General features: G+C 45.1%; 1 protein-coding gene across 2 annotated transcripts in view; it reads right to left on the bottom strand.

Annotated features, from left to right (window-relative positions):
- Positions 1–18,405, bottom strand: part of LOC138303899 (piezo-type mechanosensitive ion channel component 2-like) — a 733,706-nt gene that overhangs the window by 529,037 nt on the left and 186,264 nt on the right. For both annotated transcript variants that reach the window (XM_069243434.1, XM_069243435.1), the window contains 2 exons: positions 2,859–3,040; positions 241–389 (listed from right to left, as the gene is read on the bottom strand). In XM_069243434.1, coding sequence (XP_069099535.1) covers positions 241–389; positions 2,859–3,040 — 331 coding nt within the window. The remainder of the gene's footprint in view (positions 1–240; positions 390–2,858; positions 3,041–18,405) is intronic.

Here is an 18,405-nt window from a genome sequence, read left to right as displayed (position 1 = left end):
AGTCAACATTGCCTCGAGACACACATTTGTGCTCAAAACGGCTGCCTGTGTTACCTATAAGCAAGTATGCCTCTGTCCTGATCCACTTTCACCTAATATATTACTTGTTTGGCTATTATCCATGCAAAAACAGGCCAGTCTAACTTACTGGCTACATAGCTCAGTGACAGACTCCCTAACTCACTGGAAAACTGCATGTATGTAAACCAAGCATGGTCCATTGATAGCAGGAGCTCTCACCCTTCTTCAGACATCCCTAGGATCTGGAGGAAGAAGCCTGAAATGGTTTTGAACTGGTACACGTAGACAACAATAAGCACCACCATGGAGTACGAGATGACAGTGATCCAGAAATACCTCAAGATGCGCCTCCACCAATCAAAGTGAATCTGCAGAAAAGCACAGCCAGTTTACCACAAGTCAATATGTAATAACATGGGCCTCATTTGCAGCTGGGTGACGAATACGCAGATGGAATTTGCTCCACACACAGGGCATGTAATATGGAGAAAATTTGGTTAGCGGGCTCTTCTAAGGCTTTAGCACTATCTCCAACAATCAGAGGATTTCTGTTACCACCAAATGTTCAATCAGTCAAGCAAGTCAAATATACCATTGTTATTTATTAACAGCAGGAACATAACTGTGTGCATACTGCAAAACAAGGAAAGTGTTACTTTAGTGTTCTTAATTCATATCCACATTATTACTTATGTAGTTGGGTCACAGCTTAAGGCAGCAACAAAGGAATGTCACAAAAATGTGCAGTGAATGCAAGCTGTTCAGCGTGCTATGTAATAAAGCATGGAGAAAATTCTCATATTATAATTAGCTATTCTCATTCACATGGACATGTTCACCTACATCTTCCAAGCAAAAATAATCTGTACAGGCTTGACATAAACAGGGTGTAAATCTAAAAAGAGAGCAACCTCAACATGAAAAGTGGACGCCTGGGCATTTCAGAGGTTTATGGCTATCTGCCTAATGTGCAGAAATTGCAGATATCCCTTCAAGGAACACCTCAATTGTAATTGAGAAAGAGATTCTCTGGTCCAGTCGCCTACTTGGATCTAATACAGAAAGGCTCTTTCCTACCCATTTAGCCCCACTTTATTTACACAATCTGCAATAGCGTCCTCACATGGGGCATGAGAAATTGCAACATATGACCCTGCAAATGTACAATTTTTTTTTACAACTTTGAAAGTTCATGTCAAGCATTTTAGTCTTGGGCCCATATTTATATTTTTTCACGCAAAACTGTGTTAGCGCAGTTTTGCGTGAAAAAGTATAGCGCCCGCTATCACCATTCCAAGACGCCGGCCGGGCGCCATATTTATAGAATGGCGCTAGCCGGCGCTAATGCTCTGTTAGCGTCCTTGTAAAAGACGCTAACAGGGCGGGGGAGGCATAAGGGAAACTGGAGCTTGTGCGCCGAATTATGGCGCTATACTGTTTAGAGGCAAAAAAAATGCCTCTAAGCAGTGTAGCTCCATTTTCCGGTGCACAACTCTCATGGACATGGCTCCTGTCTTAGTAAAGACAGGAGCCATGCCCACCACCCCAATGGTCATGCCCAGGGGACAAATGTCCCCTAGGCATGGCCTTTGCGGCCAGAGCCATGCAGGGGGCCCCAAGTCAGGGCCCCGCACGTGAAAGGAAAATACTTACCGGGTCTTACCATCCTGTGGTGTCCCTCTGGTGTGAGTGGGGGTGTCCCTGGTGCCAGAGAAAGGCACCTGTGGGCTCTTTCCATGGTCTCTGACCATGGAAATATCCCTAAAAGTCCCCTAACGCCTGCCTATACCCAGGTGTTAAATAATGGCGCTGAGCAAACTTAGCACCATTATTTAAGGCCCCCATCCCTCCTTGCTGATTCTTAGCATGGGGGATAAATATGGCGCTAAGGCAATATCGTCCTTTTCTGGACGGGAACGCCTACCTTGCATCTCATTAACACAAGGTAGGTATTCACATCCAGAAAACGACGTTAACTCCATAACTTTGGCGCTAGACGTGTCTAACACCAAAGTATAAATATGGAGTTGGGTTTGCGCTGAATTAGCGTAAAAAAAAAAATTATGCTAATTCAGCTCAAACTGAGTATAAATATGGGCCCTGGTTTCATAATGGAATAAAAAAGGCTACAAGTCCCAGGGCGCAACAAAAAAACATAACATGGACTGAAGCAGTTAGTTACACCTGGACCTGGGACACTTGATGGGGCTGCCTATGATCCATGACAACACACCTAAAAAAGAACTACATGACAATCGGATGAACCGCAAAAGAAGGTCTCTGAGAGTCAAGGGCTCCATCTTATAGAATACTGTAGTTCAAGCGTGAGGGCAGCACCAACTTACATACACTTCATGAACACTAAACTGTTCAGCCCTGCCTTCAACTAAACATCACACATAGTGGGGTAGAGACTGGAAGAAATGCTGACTAGGGTTCCTACAATGCATTGAGTCCTACACGAACATCCCATAACCATGTGGTCATACAAACTTCGCTAAAATCCACAGTGATCTCAAGGGGATGAAAGGTGAAAATCAACAATTTAAAATGTACCACATGAGCTGATTAATTGTGCATAACATGACATTGTTTTCACCAATCACTTATTGAGTAAATGTGTATAGATTTCAATCACGTGGTAAACTGTACAAAAACATGCCTGTTTCTCTCATTTCTTAGGTTACAAGTAAATTGTTGGCAACCAAATCAGATGCCATACAACTATTAATGGGCAATGTCAAAAAGAGGGAGCCGTATTGGACATATAGAAACTTTTCTAAAAAGAAAAAAACAAATGCATTGAAATTATATATTAAGACTTTAAAAAATCTCACCTGATACAGAGCCACGCAGAACAGAAAGAGCACAATGTATAGGATTTTGTAGACCACAACTTTGCCATTAAAGCTGACCACAAAAAACATGGCACAGCAGAAGAAGATCCAGTATTTAACAAGCGTTCCTTTGACGAAGGAGCCCAGGATTTCCACTATGGCATTTCCGGGTTCTTCCCTTTCTGAAGAAATAAGAATACAGCACTGTCATCTCGTTATTGCTGTTTTCAAGTACGTCATTTGACAATATTAATATCGGATTACATGACCCATTCGGCAAAGCAACATGATCTGAGAAACTAGGAGTACAGTACAATCTCATGGATAGTTTGACAGGACTGTTTTTCAACTTCAATATTTCTCTTTGTGATCAATTACAATGAATAAATTATGTATTTATGGTACAAGATACACAGCCAAGAATTCAGGCATTGTATTAAGAGACCAAAAACTCAGACTGAAAAAAGGTAGGTGGAAGACCTAGAAAGATGTAAACAGTGACATTTTAAGAGCTTTTCTGAAAGCAAGTTCAGACTTTTGAGATACCAGCTGCCCCTAGGCAGGTTGGTCTAGGGAGAAGCTGCAAGTAAAGAAAAAGCCCTACTGCCAATTCTTGATTTGAAGGTATCAGGGACTTTTTTTTCGAGATAAAGCCAGTGAAGATTCTTCAAGTTTAAAGAGAGATACTGCCTGGGTGGGAGGTTAAACCTGTTCTGGCAACCACATTCTGTAAGACTTGAAGTCTCCCAATTGAACAACCAGGTAGTCCAAGGTATTGAGATTTCTCACAGTGGACTCCAGCCGTGATTAGGGTGTTGACTAAAGTCTTTCAGGTAGAAATTGTCAGAAATAGTGGAACCTTTCTGAGGCCTCTCAACAGAGAGAAACAAGTTGATGCTACTACAACCATCTGAGAGATCAATGAACAATTGAAGTCAAAACAGATGCAATGGTTTCTAACTGACTCAGTGGTTTGAGGCAGAGCTCCTAACTCAGCTGAACATGAGCATTGGGACTAGATAGCGTTCTACCTTCCAAACAATTAGACCTCTGTTTTTTCTCCATTTAGTTTGATGGTGCTGGTTCTCATCTATTTAGCTACTTTTGACAAGGATGTCTTAAAGATATCCTGCGTGTTAGTGAGGGGGTGAAAGATAGCAACTATCAATTGAGTATCGTTCACATATGACAGAATATTGAAACCATATGATCTTACCAGCTCTGGGAGTGGTGCCGTGTACACATTAACAATGTGGGACTCAAGGAAGAACCTAGAGGATCCCTACAAGACAGCACTGAGGAGGTGGAGAGGGGGGTAAAAGAACCTAAAATAACTGAGTCAGATCTGTTTGTGAGAAAGGAGCCTAACAATTACAGTGTGGTCTTACAGATGCATAGTCTAAAGAGTCATTCAGTTAAGATGAAATGACAAAAGGTGTCCAAAGCTAAAGATAAATATAAGAGTAGGAATTCTGCTGAATAATCTTTGATCTAGTATACGTAGTGCCAAGTCATTATGATACCGCTAACAGAGTTGTTTCTGTACTGTGTTCTGTTCTAAATCCATTTTATCTTGATGTTTGTGTGTCTCCTGGTATATAGATAGTTACTTATTTAAAGCTTTTTCTGATTTCTGAGTTGGGAAACGTTAGAGGGAATTTAGCCATGATCTTGAGGTTCACAAAGTTTTCTTGAGTAAGGGCATCACTGAGGCCTTTTTCCAGGCTCCAGTACACCAAACACTGGCAAGAGAAGAGTTTATGAGTTTTTGAAGTGATGGTGTTAAGAAATTGGAAATCCTGTGGAACATGCCAGAAGGCATGGATTTAAAGAGGGGGCAGATTAAAAATGCCAGGACATAGCATCTAACATCTGAATATAACATATGACAAACTGGTGTAAGAGAAGCACCACTGATGAAGAATAAGGTTCTCCCCATACAGAGAGGACTTCTATTGGTATATGATAATTAAAACTAGCTGTAGATTATTTTGTTTCTTAATGTGAAAATAGATTGCTAATCCATTAAATAGATCCTGAGATAGGTAATTTGTTGTTCAAGCGAGGAAGGTTAGAGAAAAAAAGGTGCCCATGGAAATAAAATAATCAGATGAGTTTTTAACTTTTCAATTTCATCCCCATAGTAAGCTGCACAAGCAGTCAATGATAGTCATGAGTTGTTGCTCTGTAGATTAGTTTAGCTGTGAAATCAAAGTGTGTTATGCTCATTCCATATTTTTACACTGGTGCTTAGCATTGCATTCAGTATTCATAAACCACGGTGCTGAAGTAGCTTTATGCTTGTCTATTTTAACAGTGGCAGTTATAGTAAGGGCTTTAGTGGCCCACTTGTTAAACCATCAGATTCCATAGCAATGCCGCTGTGAGAAGGTTCAGCATCATCTATGAGCATGGATCTATAATAGTTGTCTTAGATTACTGATATGCTAAAACAGTTGATGAAGGTGTCAGGTGTGATGCTGAGTAATTTTGCAGCCATAATGCTCAGCACACCAGACTGATAAATACATCAATGAAACTCACAAACCACTGACTGAGGATCAACTACCTACCTCTACCCATTCATAATTGCTCTAAAAACATACCTGCTCTAATAAGAAAGAATGATCAACTAATTCTTCATTGCAAAGTTTTTTAAAATTAATTTATTTATATTTTATTTTTGTTTTATTCCCCCCCCCCAACAGAGTGCACCAGCACGCTTCGAATGCTCACTGTCTGCACAGCAGATAGTGAACATTGCAATGGTGCTGGGTAAGGGGGCCCCTGCACTGTCCATGCCAAGTGCATGGGCATTGCAGGGGCCCCCTCCCAGTGGCCCCATGCACCTGTTCTCTGCCAGCCTTTTCATGGTAGTAAAACCAACATGAAAAGACTTGAGGAGAACGAGGTCATAATCAGCACAGTGGTGTTGCATGCAGCGCCGCCTTGGCTGATTTCGATCTTAGCCACCGCCAGCCTGTTGGGATCATGGATCCCAGTGGAGACGGTGGTAACCTGGTATTCTGATCGCCAGGGTCTTATTGTGGTGGTCGGACCATCACTGCGAGTCTGCCAGACTTAAGACCGCCAGCCTCGTACTGAAGCTCTAAGACTTCCCTCTTAAATAGTAACATTACTGTTATTATTAAACAACATATAGGCCCTCATTATGAACATGGCGGCAATCACCGCTCCGCCGGTGATGGCTGTAACTACCGCCAACAGCCTGGCGGTCTGGACTGCCAAATAATGAAGCACATGAGAAACAGCAAGCGGGCTATCCACACACCACCAGCATTGGAGTGCCGACAACGACAGAAGAGGCCACCCACAGGCCGACAGAAATGCCCCACCCGTCCAACAAATAATGAAGCACAAGACCGCAGTCCGTTCCGGAGCAGGAATGAATCAAATAAAAGGAAACACCATAGGCACACACAACACGCCGAAGCAGACATGGAGAGAGAGTTGCAAATAATGCCAGTCCTGCTCCTTGCAATATACCTCCACGACCGTGACAGCTGACGAAGACGACGAAGATAAGAACAGCAACCTACTAAACAAGGGAAGAAAGGGCACAGTGACACACCCACCCACCCCACCCACCCCGCAACGCACTCCCAACCCCTCACACCATCACAAGCTATACACACCAGAATAAGCGGTACTTACCCGACACAAGGCAAATAAAACATGCCCAAAGTACAAACATGTGCCCACCACAACCCCACAATGAAACGATGAACCATGTCTCCATAGTGTGCCAACAGCACCACTGGGCACACAAACTTTATTACAAAATAAATAAAACAATGTCCAAATAAGGCCATTGGCCAGTCCATGAGAAAAAGCCCGAAGGGCCCAAATGGGCCGAACTTGACTCCCACATGTTGACAGGGTACTCCACCGTAAAGGGACATCAATGGGGCAGCCAGGCACCTCAGGGAACAGGGGCAGGGGCTGGTGGGGTGGGGACTTACGTCTGGGGGGGCTTGGCCTTACGTTTGGGAGGTGGAAGGGGTTTGGGTTTGCCCTTGGAAGGTGGGGGAGCGGGCTTGGACCTTCTTCCTCTCTGGAGAAGGGACACAGGAATAGGAAGGGAAGACGGGGTCGGACTTAGACGAGGAAGGAGTGGGCAGGGCAAGTTTAGGGATGAGGCGGGGTGGGCTAGTGGGTTTGAACAGGTCAACACAGGACAGGAAAAGTTTTTTAGGGGCAGTTGGGGTGGACATGGAGGAAGGTGTGGGAGTGGAGGTAGAGGGAGTGCATGTAACTGGTGTAGGTGTGCTCGACGTGGATGCAGGTGACTGTACAGTATGCTGATGTGTGGTGGATGTGTGTTGAGTGGGTGTCTGGGAACGTTTGAGTGTCTTGGGAGGAGGAGGAGGGGTGGGCACAAAGGGACAAGACAGGCTGCCAGTGTAAATGGATGTTGTCTGGGTGTCTGCAGGTCTGGTGAGTGTGCTGCATGTGTCAGTCAATGTAGTTGTGGTGAGTGCAGGTGTGGTGTCTGGGGTGGATGACTGGATATCAAATGGTATGGTGACTGCAAGAATGGGGCCAGCAGCAGTGACTGAGGGTGCAGTGCTTGTGGGTGTGCATGTTGAGGTGACAGACAGGGTGGCGGGAGAGGTGGACACACTGGGGGAAGTGGATGTTGTGTGTGCCTTTGTATGTTGGCTGTGTGTATGCCTGTGGTGGGAAGTGTGGTGCTTGTGTTTCTCTGTGTTCTTCTTGTATGTTGAGGTGTGTGCATGGCTGTCTGAACGTGTGCTTGGGATGGGTGAAGGGAGTGGGGTGCTGGAAGGGGTAGAGGTGGTTGGAGGGGTGACAGAAAGACCAGGGGTGGGGAGACAAAACATGAGAGAAATCTGTAAATACCTGAATGGATGTACATACTTGGTGCACACAAACTCCCATCCAGCTTACACACCTACACGCAGCACCTACAACTGTAGTCATGACTATGCCCCTGACTAGTGGCCACTACCCCAGCATAAAACTCATTTACCCCCTTGACACACTGACCCGATGAACTGTTAGACCTGCCCCTAACCATTTCCGTGCCCATGGTGGGCAGGACTGCTGGAAGACACCTGTCAGAGTGCCTGGCACTAGACAGCATACATACCACAGCACCCAAAGACATCCATCAAAGTGGTATGAAACGGTGTTGGTACTCACCCCCTTGTGGCTGCTGTGCTACCTTCAAGCGCCCATCCAAATCCAGATATGCAACCACCAGAATGCGGGACATTAGTGGGGTCAGGGTCCGACGGGCACCCCTTTCTAATAGGGAGGCCTTTCCCAGCTGGGCCTCGCAGGTCTTCCTGGCCAGCGCCTCAGGTTCTCCCACTGCTTCCTGCAGTGGGTGCTCTACCGGTTGTAGACTCCCAGGGTCTGCACCTCCCTGGCGATGGCCTGCCAGAGTCCCCTCTTCTGATGGGCGCTGACCTGTATGGGACACACAGAGAAGAAAAACAGACGTCAGGATGTGTCCATCTGATCCAGCTGACATGTCGCCCCCTATGGGATGGAAACTTCACAGGATAATTTTACCACCTCACTCACAGTACTTGCCACAAAATCTACGCCTGTACAGATATAAATCGACCACACATGCATACAGGCATCCGCCACCATCACACACATCCATGCAAGACAACCGCCAACTCACCTGCTCCTCTGGTCGTCCATATAACTTGGCATACAGGGTAATACCCTGTCCACCACCTTCTCCAGCTCCTCCATGGTGAAGGCCAGGGCCCTTTCCCCTGTGACACGTGCCATTGGAGTAACAAGAGTCAGGATACGGCAGCACACTCAGTGGAGTACGTGCATGCATGGGAAATGGGAGTCAAGTGAAATTGGGGTGACGGCATGGCGTGTGCACCGTCACCGCCGGCGGCGATCATGATAGGCCCAGGTTCCCCATTGACAACCATGTAAACCAATGAATGGGTGCATGGCAGTGAACACTGCCTTCCGCCATGACAACTACCTACAGCGGAATGATGTCACTTCCACTTTTTCATATCTGGATGGCAGGAGGCTGCCATTTTGCTAGCACCACATACATATTTCCTGGTCAGGGGCCCCATTCAGGGCTTTCAGGTCCCAGCCCTTAGTCGCCTGCCCACGTGAGTGTCTGTTCCTCACATCAGTCCAGAGGTATCACTGCATACATGTCCCTAAAGTAGTACATCATACATCGCTGGTGTGTGTAACCTACGTATTGTGCAGCAGTTATTCATACACAAGATGTTTTGCATGTGTATGTGTGTCCCTCATATGTGTTCTTTCCTCCCCATAGGTACAGACCCATGTGGCGAGGGATGGCCCCATCTGTGTAGAGCCCTCTTGTTGATTTGGAGACCATGGTGGAATGTCACATCATTGTCACCTACAGACTCAATCGTACAACAATCCATGACCTCTGTGCTTTACTGGATCCTGTACTAAGACCGGCTAATAGGAATCAGCATGCCATCCCTACTGAAGTGCAAGTGCTCTCTGTACTCCATTTCTTGGCTACGGGCTCATTTCAAGTGACAGTGGGCATGGGTGCAGGGATCTCACAGCCAATGTTTAGCCTCGTCCTGTCCAAATTCCTGGTTGCATTTGTACAACACCTGCAGACATATGTCAAGTTTCCCCAAAGGGCTGAGCTCCCTGCCATCAAGTCTGAATTTTATGCCTTTGCCAACATTCCCCATGTGATAGGTGCCATCAATGGCACCCACATAGCTCCCATCCCCCCAAGCGTGAATGAAAAGGTGTACAGGAACATGAAGAACTTCCACTCAATGAATATACAATTGGTGTGTACTGCTGATCAGTACATTTCACATGTAAATGCCAGGTTTCCTGGATCAGTTCATGATTCCTTTGTCCTGAGGAACAGCAGTGTGCCACACCTGAAGGAACAATTACAAAGTGACAGAGGATGGCTCATAGGTGAGTGTGTATGACACTGGATCAGTACATAGCTGACAGCCAGGTAGTCTGCAAGTAATGGCAGTTTGTTACAGTCCTGTTTCAACCACTTTTTCAGGTGATTCTGGTTACCCCAACTTGCAATGGCTCCTGACACCTGTGAGAAATCCCAGGACAGATGCAGAGAGGAATAATAATGAGGCCCATGGACATACTAGGAGGGTGATTGAGCAACACTAAGGGTCTCCTGAAGGTTAGATTTTGTTGCCTCCATCTCTCTGGGGGATCCCTGTGCTATGGCCCTGACAAGGTGTATAGAATAGTGGTGGCCTGCTGCATGCTGCACAACGTGGCTGTGAGGAGAGCTATCCTCCTACTAGAGGAGGAGGCTGCTGTACATCCAGACGTGCTACCTCTGAGAGGGGATGAGAGTGATGGTGAGGATGAAGAGGGGGAAGTTGTCCACTCCAGGAAGCAGCTGATCCAACTATACATCCAGTGACTATGAGGTACATTTCACTGATGCTGTTGTCTGCACTGCATAATGTTTGTCTGACTCATTTGTTTGGGGGATATGGTGTCCGTAGTCATTGACACTATTACCTGAAGAATAAGGTGTCATGTGCCATAGAAACAAACATATTGTACATTTTGGTTTACTCCAGGCTATGTTGTGCGTGGGGTACCATTTGCAATAAAGGTATGAATATGGAATTGACTGGCAAATGCATTCACACTTACAAATGAATTTCCATGATGACAGGGGACATACAAATTGGGGTAAATGTGTTTTATTTGGTGTCACAATTGCATTGGTGCACTGTACAGTGATAGGGAGTGGGCTCATTGTGGATGTCCATACTAGGTACATGGGCTCAGCGATTCATGAAGTGGGCATTGGTCCATTTGTACCTTGACAGTTATTATGTTGCTATTGGCGGGTGAGGATGGTAGCACACTTGGGAGATAGTTCAGCTCAAAGTCAATTCTTTGTGGGGGCCTTGGTCTTCGCAGATGTTACAGTGCCATATCTGGGTCTGAGGGCCCGTTTGAGTGTCTTGTGCTGGGCTGCACGGGTAGGGGTGCTGGTCTCTTCTGTGTCCTCTGCCAGTGCCAACAGTTCAGTTGCTGCTGCTGATGTAGATGGCAGGTCTGTGTCCTGGCCAGTGGTAGGGGCTTCCAGGTTTGTTGGGGTCTCAGGCTGGCTTGGGTAGTGGGGCTGCAGCACCCCTGCAATAGTGGCCATGGTGGAATTGAGCTGTTTCCACTGCTCCATGGTCTCTTGATGTTGGACTCTGCTCCAGGGTAGCCAGGATCTCGCCCATCCTGTCTTGGATATCGTGGAATGCTCCCAGGACCTCAGAGATCACCTCCTGGACTACAGCATCCATCCTTTAGCCTCCCCTCTGGGCAACTGATGCCCTCCCACTGGGCCTAGCCCCCTGTGCCTGTGTCCCCTGCACAGGTCGGGCAGTCCCACGTGCACTGGGGCCATCATCATCCTTCCTGTTAGTTGGTGGAGACTCTGGCCTCTGTACTTGTGGTCCACCAGTCTGTGGCCTGGAGACACTGGTGTCGGGTCGTTTGGATAGAGCTGATGTTCGTGGCTGTGTGGTAGGGGTGTCAGTCGTATTCTGGATGGGGCTGCTAGGGGGGGACAGCCCAGGACTGTGTGACAGGCCAGGGTAATCCTCACTGTCCATACATCCCTCTCCAGTCCCTGGAGTGGGGTCTCAGTCTCCATGTGGGTTGCTGGCACTCCTTGGCCTTTCCGTCAGGGTGGCATGGGTGGTGGTGCCTGTGGGGGCGGAATGGGCATGTATGTTACATGTACTAATTCGAATAAAGATGTACAGCTCTGCCCTATTTTGTGCTGTTTATTCCCCTGTGTGGCCATTCAGGGACCTATTGTGGGGTTGTCCTTACATTCTGAATGGGATGTGGAGGTGCATTGTGGGTGCAGTAGTGTCATTGCGATTCCTTGCAGGGGTAGGTGGCTGTGCACAGGGGGAGGGATGTGGGCCTGTCAGTGGGTTTGTGGGCATGCAGGATGACTGGATGTAGTGATTGTGGCCTGGGTGGGGTAGTGGTCCTGGTGGTAGTTGGAGGGTGGGGGATACATGCATTACAGGTGTGGTGGATATGAAGTAATTGTAGATGATGTACCAGAGTCCAGTCCTTCAGTGAGTCCAGTGAGGCCCTCCGGGTGCAGGATAGCCAGTACCTTCTCATTCCAGTCTGTGTAGTCGGGGTGTAGGTAGAGGTCCTCCCCTAGTTTTCTGGACTGCAATGTTGTACCTGGATGTCATAGACCTCACCGTCACATGTAGGTAGTTCCATCTCTTGCGGATGTCGTCCCTTGTGCGTGGATGGTTTCCCACTGCGTTGACCTTGTTTACTATAGTCTGCCATAACTCCATCTTCCTGGCGATGGGTGTGTGCTGGACCTGTGCCCTGAAGATTTGTGGCTCGACCTTCAGTATTTCATCCACCATTGTTCTTAGCTTCCTATCTGTGAAGCAGGGATGCTTAGGGGGTGCCATCGTGTGTGATGTGGGTGGTGTGTTGTAGGATTATTGGTGAGGGTGCTGTTGTGTGGTTGGGTGTGTGATGTTGCCTTCAGTGTATGTATGTTGTGTTGTCAATCTCAGTTGTCCTATTGCCGTTGCAAAAGATTGTTGGGGTGTGTATGTGAGCGTTTCATAATGTTGTGGATGTATGTCAGCTGTGTGGGTTTTCAAACTTGCCAACGTGTGCATTTCTTGCTGTTGGGTCCAATTGCTGGCCGAGGCGGTCTGTACTGCCAATGGTCGTTCGACATCCACTATCCACCGCAGTGATTTGTGCATCATTATTTGGAGGGCGGCGGATTTGTCTGCTTGGCAGTGGCGGGGTGGGTGTACAGCCCTTCCGCCATCAAGGGCCCTGGCAGTGGCGGGAGGTAGCAGAATTTTTGGAGGTTTCTGATTTTGGCATCATTATATGGCGGTGTGCTGTTCACTGCCAATAGCGGTCTTCTGTTCACCGTCACCACGGTGGTCGGCAGTGTTTCCCGCCATGTTCATAATGACCACCATAGTGTTTGGAAAAAGGTCAACCACATTTTCCAGAGCTTCGATAGGCCAGACATGATTAGTTCACTCAGACCTGGTTGTTTATTTGTATTCTGGTACTTGTAAATTGATTTTCCATTGATAAATGGAAGACTACAACTAACAATGCCTAGGAAAATTATGGATAGATGATCTAATCATGCCAAAACATGATATAACTTGAAAGCTTTGATTTTTCCCAATTAATACTCATTATAAACATCTGTTTTAAAAACTTCCAAATGAGAGTCTTGTAACACATTTGGCTACCCACATTATTCAGATTTAGACAATATAAAAAGTGCTGCCTGTCCCAACTTTTGCCAACCTGCACAGATTTATCTTTTTTCAGTCCAAGCATTATCTAGCTGGAATTCTTTATTCTTCCATTTCTAGGCACGACCTTGAACATCTTAAAAAAATCCTCAGAAGCATTAGTTTTGAATTAACCCATGCTACGCTTCACTCTCACACCCAAGCCCAAACACAAATATTTGGGCCTACACTTACAAGCCTTAGAAGCAATCAGCTGCTGGCACCAGGGAATGGAGATATCAAAACTGACATAGGGGTCACCGGCAGCTGCGATGCAGTGACTGTTCTAGTTTAGATGGCATTTAAATGTATCCCAAGAGTTCCTTTATTTGGTTCCTTCATAAGGTCATAAAATACTCAGTAATTTGCAATATACTTTTAATTTGCAGTGGAGGGTATTTTACTCCATAACATAAAATATCACGCATAACCCTTCCCCCCACAATCGTAACTCTTCGGCATCCTAATCTTTGATTGGAGAGAGATAGTAGGAGGTCTAATATGTGGTGTAATTTGGAAATATTCAGTCTGGTATTAAACAACAAATATGCAACTAGTAATCTTCTTTCAAAAACATAGTAAAAGTAGTTTACTCTACTACATTTTAAAATGCGTGGTAACACGCTAACAGAGTCCTTGCTTGCCTGTAATCAACCCTAGAACGGCAATTAATAAACTTGCCACCATAAATGTATTCTCTTTGCTAACAACTTGTGAATAATAGTTTACAGCTGCGTGAAATGAATTATTCTTTCATTGTTTCTGCAGACTTTATAAGCCTCTTTCACGACCTATATATATATATATATATATATCACATTGCTTACTGGCTTTGGCAACAGGCACTGTGATGTCACAACTCAACTGTCATAATTTATTACAATAATGTAGCAATCTCATTGTCTTACTACAAATGAATACTGATTTTACAACGATGGTGTGATAAGGAAATCTGAGGCAGTTTTTAAAAACATATTGCAGAATTTCATGTACTAAAAATAAAATACATCTATATGTCCTTTCCTGTATAATGGCCCTGCTGTAGCTGTTTTACAAACTGTACAGTGTAGATGTGTTAAATGCTTAAAATAAATTAACGCAAGTTTCTTGAAAATTAGTATCTATTTCCCTTGGTAAAACAGTAAATAGATTTCTCATGCTCCTCCCCTTTCTTCGATGTTCAAGAATGATGACTAATTTGATCTGTGTTTTCCCAAGGAGGGATTTCACTTCTCTCAACACAGGTCAACTCCCTATGCAGGGTGTTTGTGAGGCATTTATATGCATTTGACATTAATTTAGCGTCAGGCAAGCTGCATGCAGTGCAGAAAACCCAGGTCACCTAATTTTCAAACAATTCGCAGTGCCTAGCATTGTGTTGCAAATTCAGATTTCAGGAGATTAAAGTCTCTGTAGTCAATAATGGTAAGCATTACAGGGGAAGTATTTAGAATTCACTGCAATTGTTAAATTACTATTTTCATTTATTTTCGCTGTCTCCATTGTCTTTCCGGTACTAACGTGCATTTCAGTTGGTGTCTACTCATTCCTTCCAGCGGACCCACTGCTATACCTCTGCTGTTCCCTTACTTCTGTGTGAGAAAGGAGTTTAATAGTTGGGGTATGTGGTAGTCCAACACAAGTAAGAATAGGAGTATTTATATATAGTCCGGTAACGGCTTCGGTCATTTAACCTTGAACTCAACCACTGGTACCTATGGTGCAAAGCAGACAGGCTTAGCATAAAAAAGTGTAACCACAACACTTAAAAAATCAAAAGCACAACACAAATAAAAATTTCACTCCAATTTATGAAAATAGAGAATATTTTAATAAACAAATGGAGACCAAAATAATAAAAATCCTATAGGGGGATCCCCAGATATGAATTTTTATAGTTTTAAATTAAGAAATAGTGCCTAAAGGCGCAATGCCCCAACTGTGAACAACTGGCCAAGCTAGGCAGGGATAACAGTAAGGTTTAGGGTAGATAGAGAGATCCGCTTTGGCCTGTTAGGAAGTTTTACCTTCTGACATAGGACTGATTTATATGTTGGCGGTAAGGGTACTCCGTTGAAATGGCAACAGAACATCCTTATCACCAACATAATGGTTACAACTTAAAATTTAAATACAGGATGACCTTTGGTGTAGCCATGGTTACACCCCTCTGATGGCCCAAAGGAGTAGGGGCCGTCGGAGTTCAACCTCTATGTCCGCCCATCTAAATTAGATGGGTAGACATACAGGTCAGTTCACTGCCTTTCACCACAAGGAAAAACCATGGCAGTAAGCAGCAGTGAAAAGTGTCTAATGCGCCACTCGCCATGGGAGATAACTCCATGGTGGGGGGTTTTTCCTTTTTTTATTTTCAATAAGAAAATCCTGTTTTGGGATTTTTGTCTCACAAAAACAAGTAACTTTGCTGTACTGCACTGTCAGTTGAGTCAGAGACATACGACAAAGTTACAATGCATTCACAGGAACCACCTTGACAGCGATTCCTCTGAATGCTAGATATCTCCGTAGGCTGACAGGCATTTCTAATTTTGGCATTTGGGACCTCCGAAAAGGGGGTAGAGTATTTTACTCCCTTCCTCTGGTGAAGGTGTCCCAACCACCAAAAATCTAAATTGAGCACTGACGGCCAGATCGACAAGAATGTGATGCATCGATCTTGATGCACCACTTTTCTTGCGCCACCACTGCTCCACCTAATGACACCCACGTGGGAACACCCCCTTGCATACATTATACCTGGCGCAGGTATAATGTGGTGCAAGGGGTTAAAAAGTGGTGCAATGCTAGCATTGCGCCACTTTGTAAACATGGTGAAGGAGAATGGCCTCCTAACGCCACATTAGTGTAAAAAAATGACACTAGTGTGGCACTAGGGCCTTGTAAATTTTGCCTCTTCTCTCTCCCTGGAGACATGTTTTTCATGTTTCTTTAATGGTGGCACAATATGCTGTGCAGTCAACTAGTGACATTTATCTTACAGGCCCTGGGGACAATTTTGTGTAATTTACTAAGGACTTATAGGTAAGATAAATATGCCAATCTGGAGTGTAGCCAATTACATGTTGAAAAGTTCAGAGCACGGGCACTGGAGTCTGGTTAGCAGTGCCCTGTGTGCAGAGTGAAAAAAAAACAGCATCAGCCTGACAAAAAAAAAAAAGGGGTAACTATACAAAAAGAGGCATTTTCCTACATGCCCTCCAAAAAATAAAGGTGAGGAGCATTCAGACATTCTGTTGGCAGTTTTCATCAGCTAAGCAGGAAAACCTGGAAAGGCCATGTCTGCATTTGCATGGTCAGTTCCAGGTCATGCTCCATTCTAAAGTTATCCACACTCCTCTGCAAGAGCCATCTGAGTGGCCTTTGGTCAGTTTGAACCCTGAAGTGAGTCCCAAATAAAGTACACCCTCATCTTCTTCACTTATCAAACCAGAGCAAAGGCTTCCCTCTCCATGTCATTCCAATTCTGCTCTCTAGGGAGTAGTCACCTGTTAATAAGGCAACTGGTTGATCCTGACTCTCATCATTTAGCTATAGTAACACTGCCACAATTCCATGTCCCAGATTATGGACTGCCCTAAATGCCCAGCAAAGGGGATGTCATGAGCTACGATGAAAAGGAAGGCCCAGTACTGTTGGGGAATCACCAATCTTCTGGCCACCCTAGGCTTTGGGTCCCTAGCCTCACTATATAGGACACTTCCTCGCTTAAATCCTATGGGTTCCATTGATATCTCCTTGCTCCTGGACCTCAGCCTGGTCCAGAAGGAATTCAAGAGTTGTGCACATTCTCTGTATTAGACAGAAGTTCTCCCTGGAGGGTCCCCCTGCCCATGCAACTAAGAGAGCTCTGACAGGTCTCTCTGAATAGGGCCTTCTCTCCATTAGGCACCAGATCCTCCCCCTAGGGGTCAGATTCTTTCTGGGCCATGGGAAGATTTGAGGCTGGTTTCCCCCACTCTTGCCCATCGCTATGGGAAATGGAGACACTGTTCCAGACTCCAAACTCCATAGAAGCTGGCATAGGTGTTGGGAGAGCCTGCTTCACTTGCAGCCCAGAGCAACCCTGCTGGTTGTCCTCCTTGTTCTTCATCCTCTGGAGTTGCCTTTTCCTCAGAGGGAATCTGTGTATGGTGTCCTTCCTCGCAGGCCCTGAGGGCTCTCGCAAAATCTCCCTTTGTGGCATTATGGCCCAGCTTCCACTCAATTTTCCTTGCATAGGGTCTTCATTTCCACCACTGTGAGAGTTGCCAAGGGGGTCAGATACAACTCCATGTTTCAATGAATTTGGAAAGGTGCAAAATTGGAATAAACAATAATTTGGGAAAATAAAAAGACCCAAATAAAAGCCTGATGCCAATTAAAAATCAAAAAATGCTGTTTTCAATTCAATTAAGGGATTTTTAATTTCCAACTTATTAACTGAGTGGTATTGCTATACACAAGTTTTGGATCCTATCACTGCCACCAATGTGAAAAAATTAATAACTAGTAGGGGTGGATGCCAGTCCACCCCAATAACAGCATTATTTTTGTTAGGCCCAGTAAAGGTTTCAGTAATTTAACCCTGCACTCCTCCAGTGGTAGCTATTGCACAGGGCAGATAGGCTTAACTTAAGAAATTGGGTAAAGCATTTACAAGCACCAAAACAATTAAAAAGTTGAAAACATAACAAAATAAAAATCAAGCTTCAATTTATACAAATAGCGAACAGAAGGAGATCAAAATTACAAAAATCCAATAAGGGAACCAGAGTTATGAAGTTTTAAACTTTTAAATTAAAAAGTCCCAAGATGCACCAAGTGGCAGCCACGGAAAGCTGGTTGTACTAGTCCGTGACATGGGTAAGGTTAATGGCTAATCACGATGGAGCAGGTGTCAGAAAGAAAGAAGAGGCCTGTCCCGCTCAGAAATTTTACCTTAGTCATAATTTGAAATGGAAATCAAAAATCTTCATGGGGGCAAGGCAGAAGGCTGTGGCCATGGTGGGTTCCACAAGGCCTGTTAGCTGCTGAAAGAAATCCTGGTGAAGCTGTTGACTTTTGGCAGGAAAGCTACAATCTAGATAAATTCAAAATTCACGGCCAAGGAAGCTCCCTCACCAGCAGGATATGTTTTGCGCCTTTGGTCTAGTGAAGATGTCTACTTTCGGACTTAGTCACTTGTTTGTAGAATAGATTCC

This window comes from Pleurodeles waltl, chromosome 7 (genome assembly GCF_031143425.1).
Source record: "Pleurodeles waltl isolate 20211129_DDA chromosome 7, aPleWal1.hap1.20221129, whole genome shotgun sequence".
Taxonomy (NCBI): Eukaryota; Metazoa; Chordata; class Amphibia; order Caudata; family Salamandridae; genus Pleurodeles; species Pleurodeles waltl.
Note: the sequence above shows the minus strand (reverse complement) of the source record. Positions and strands in the feature narration are given on the sequence as shown.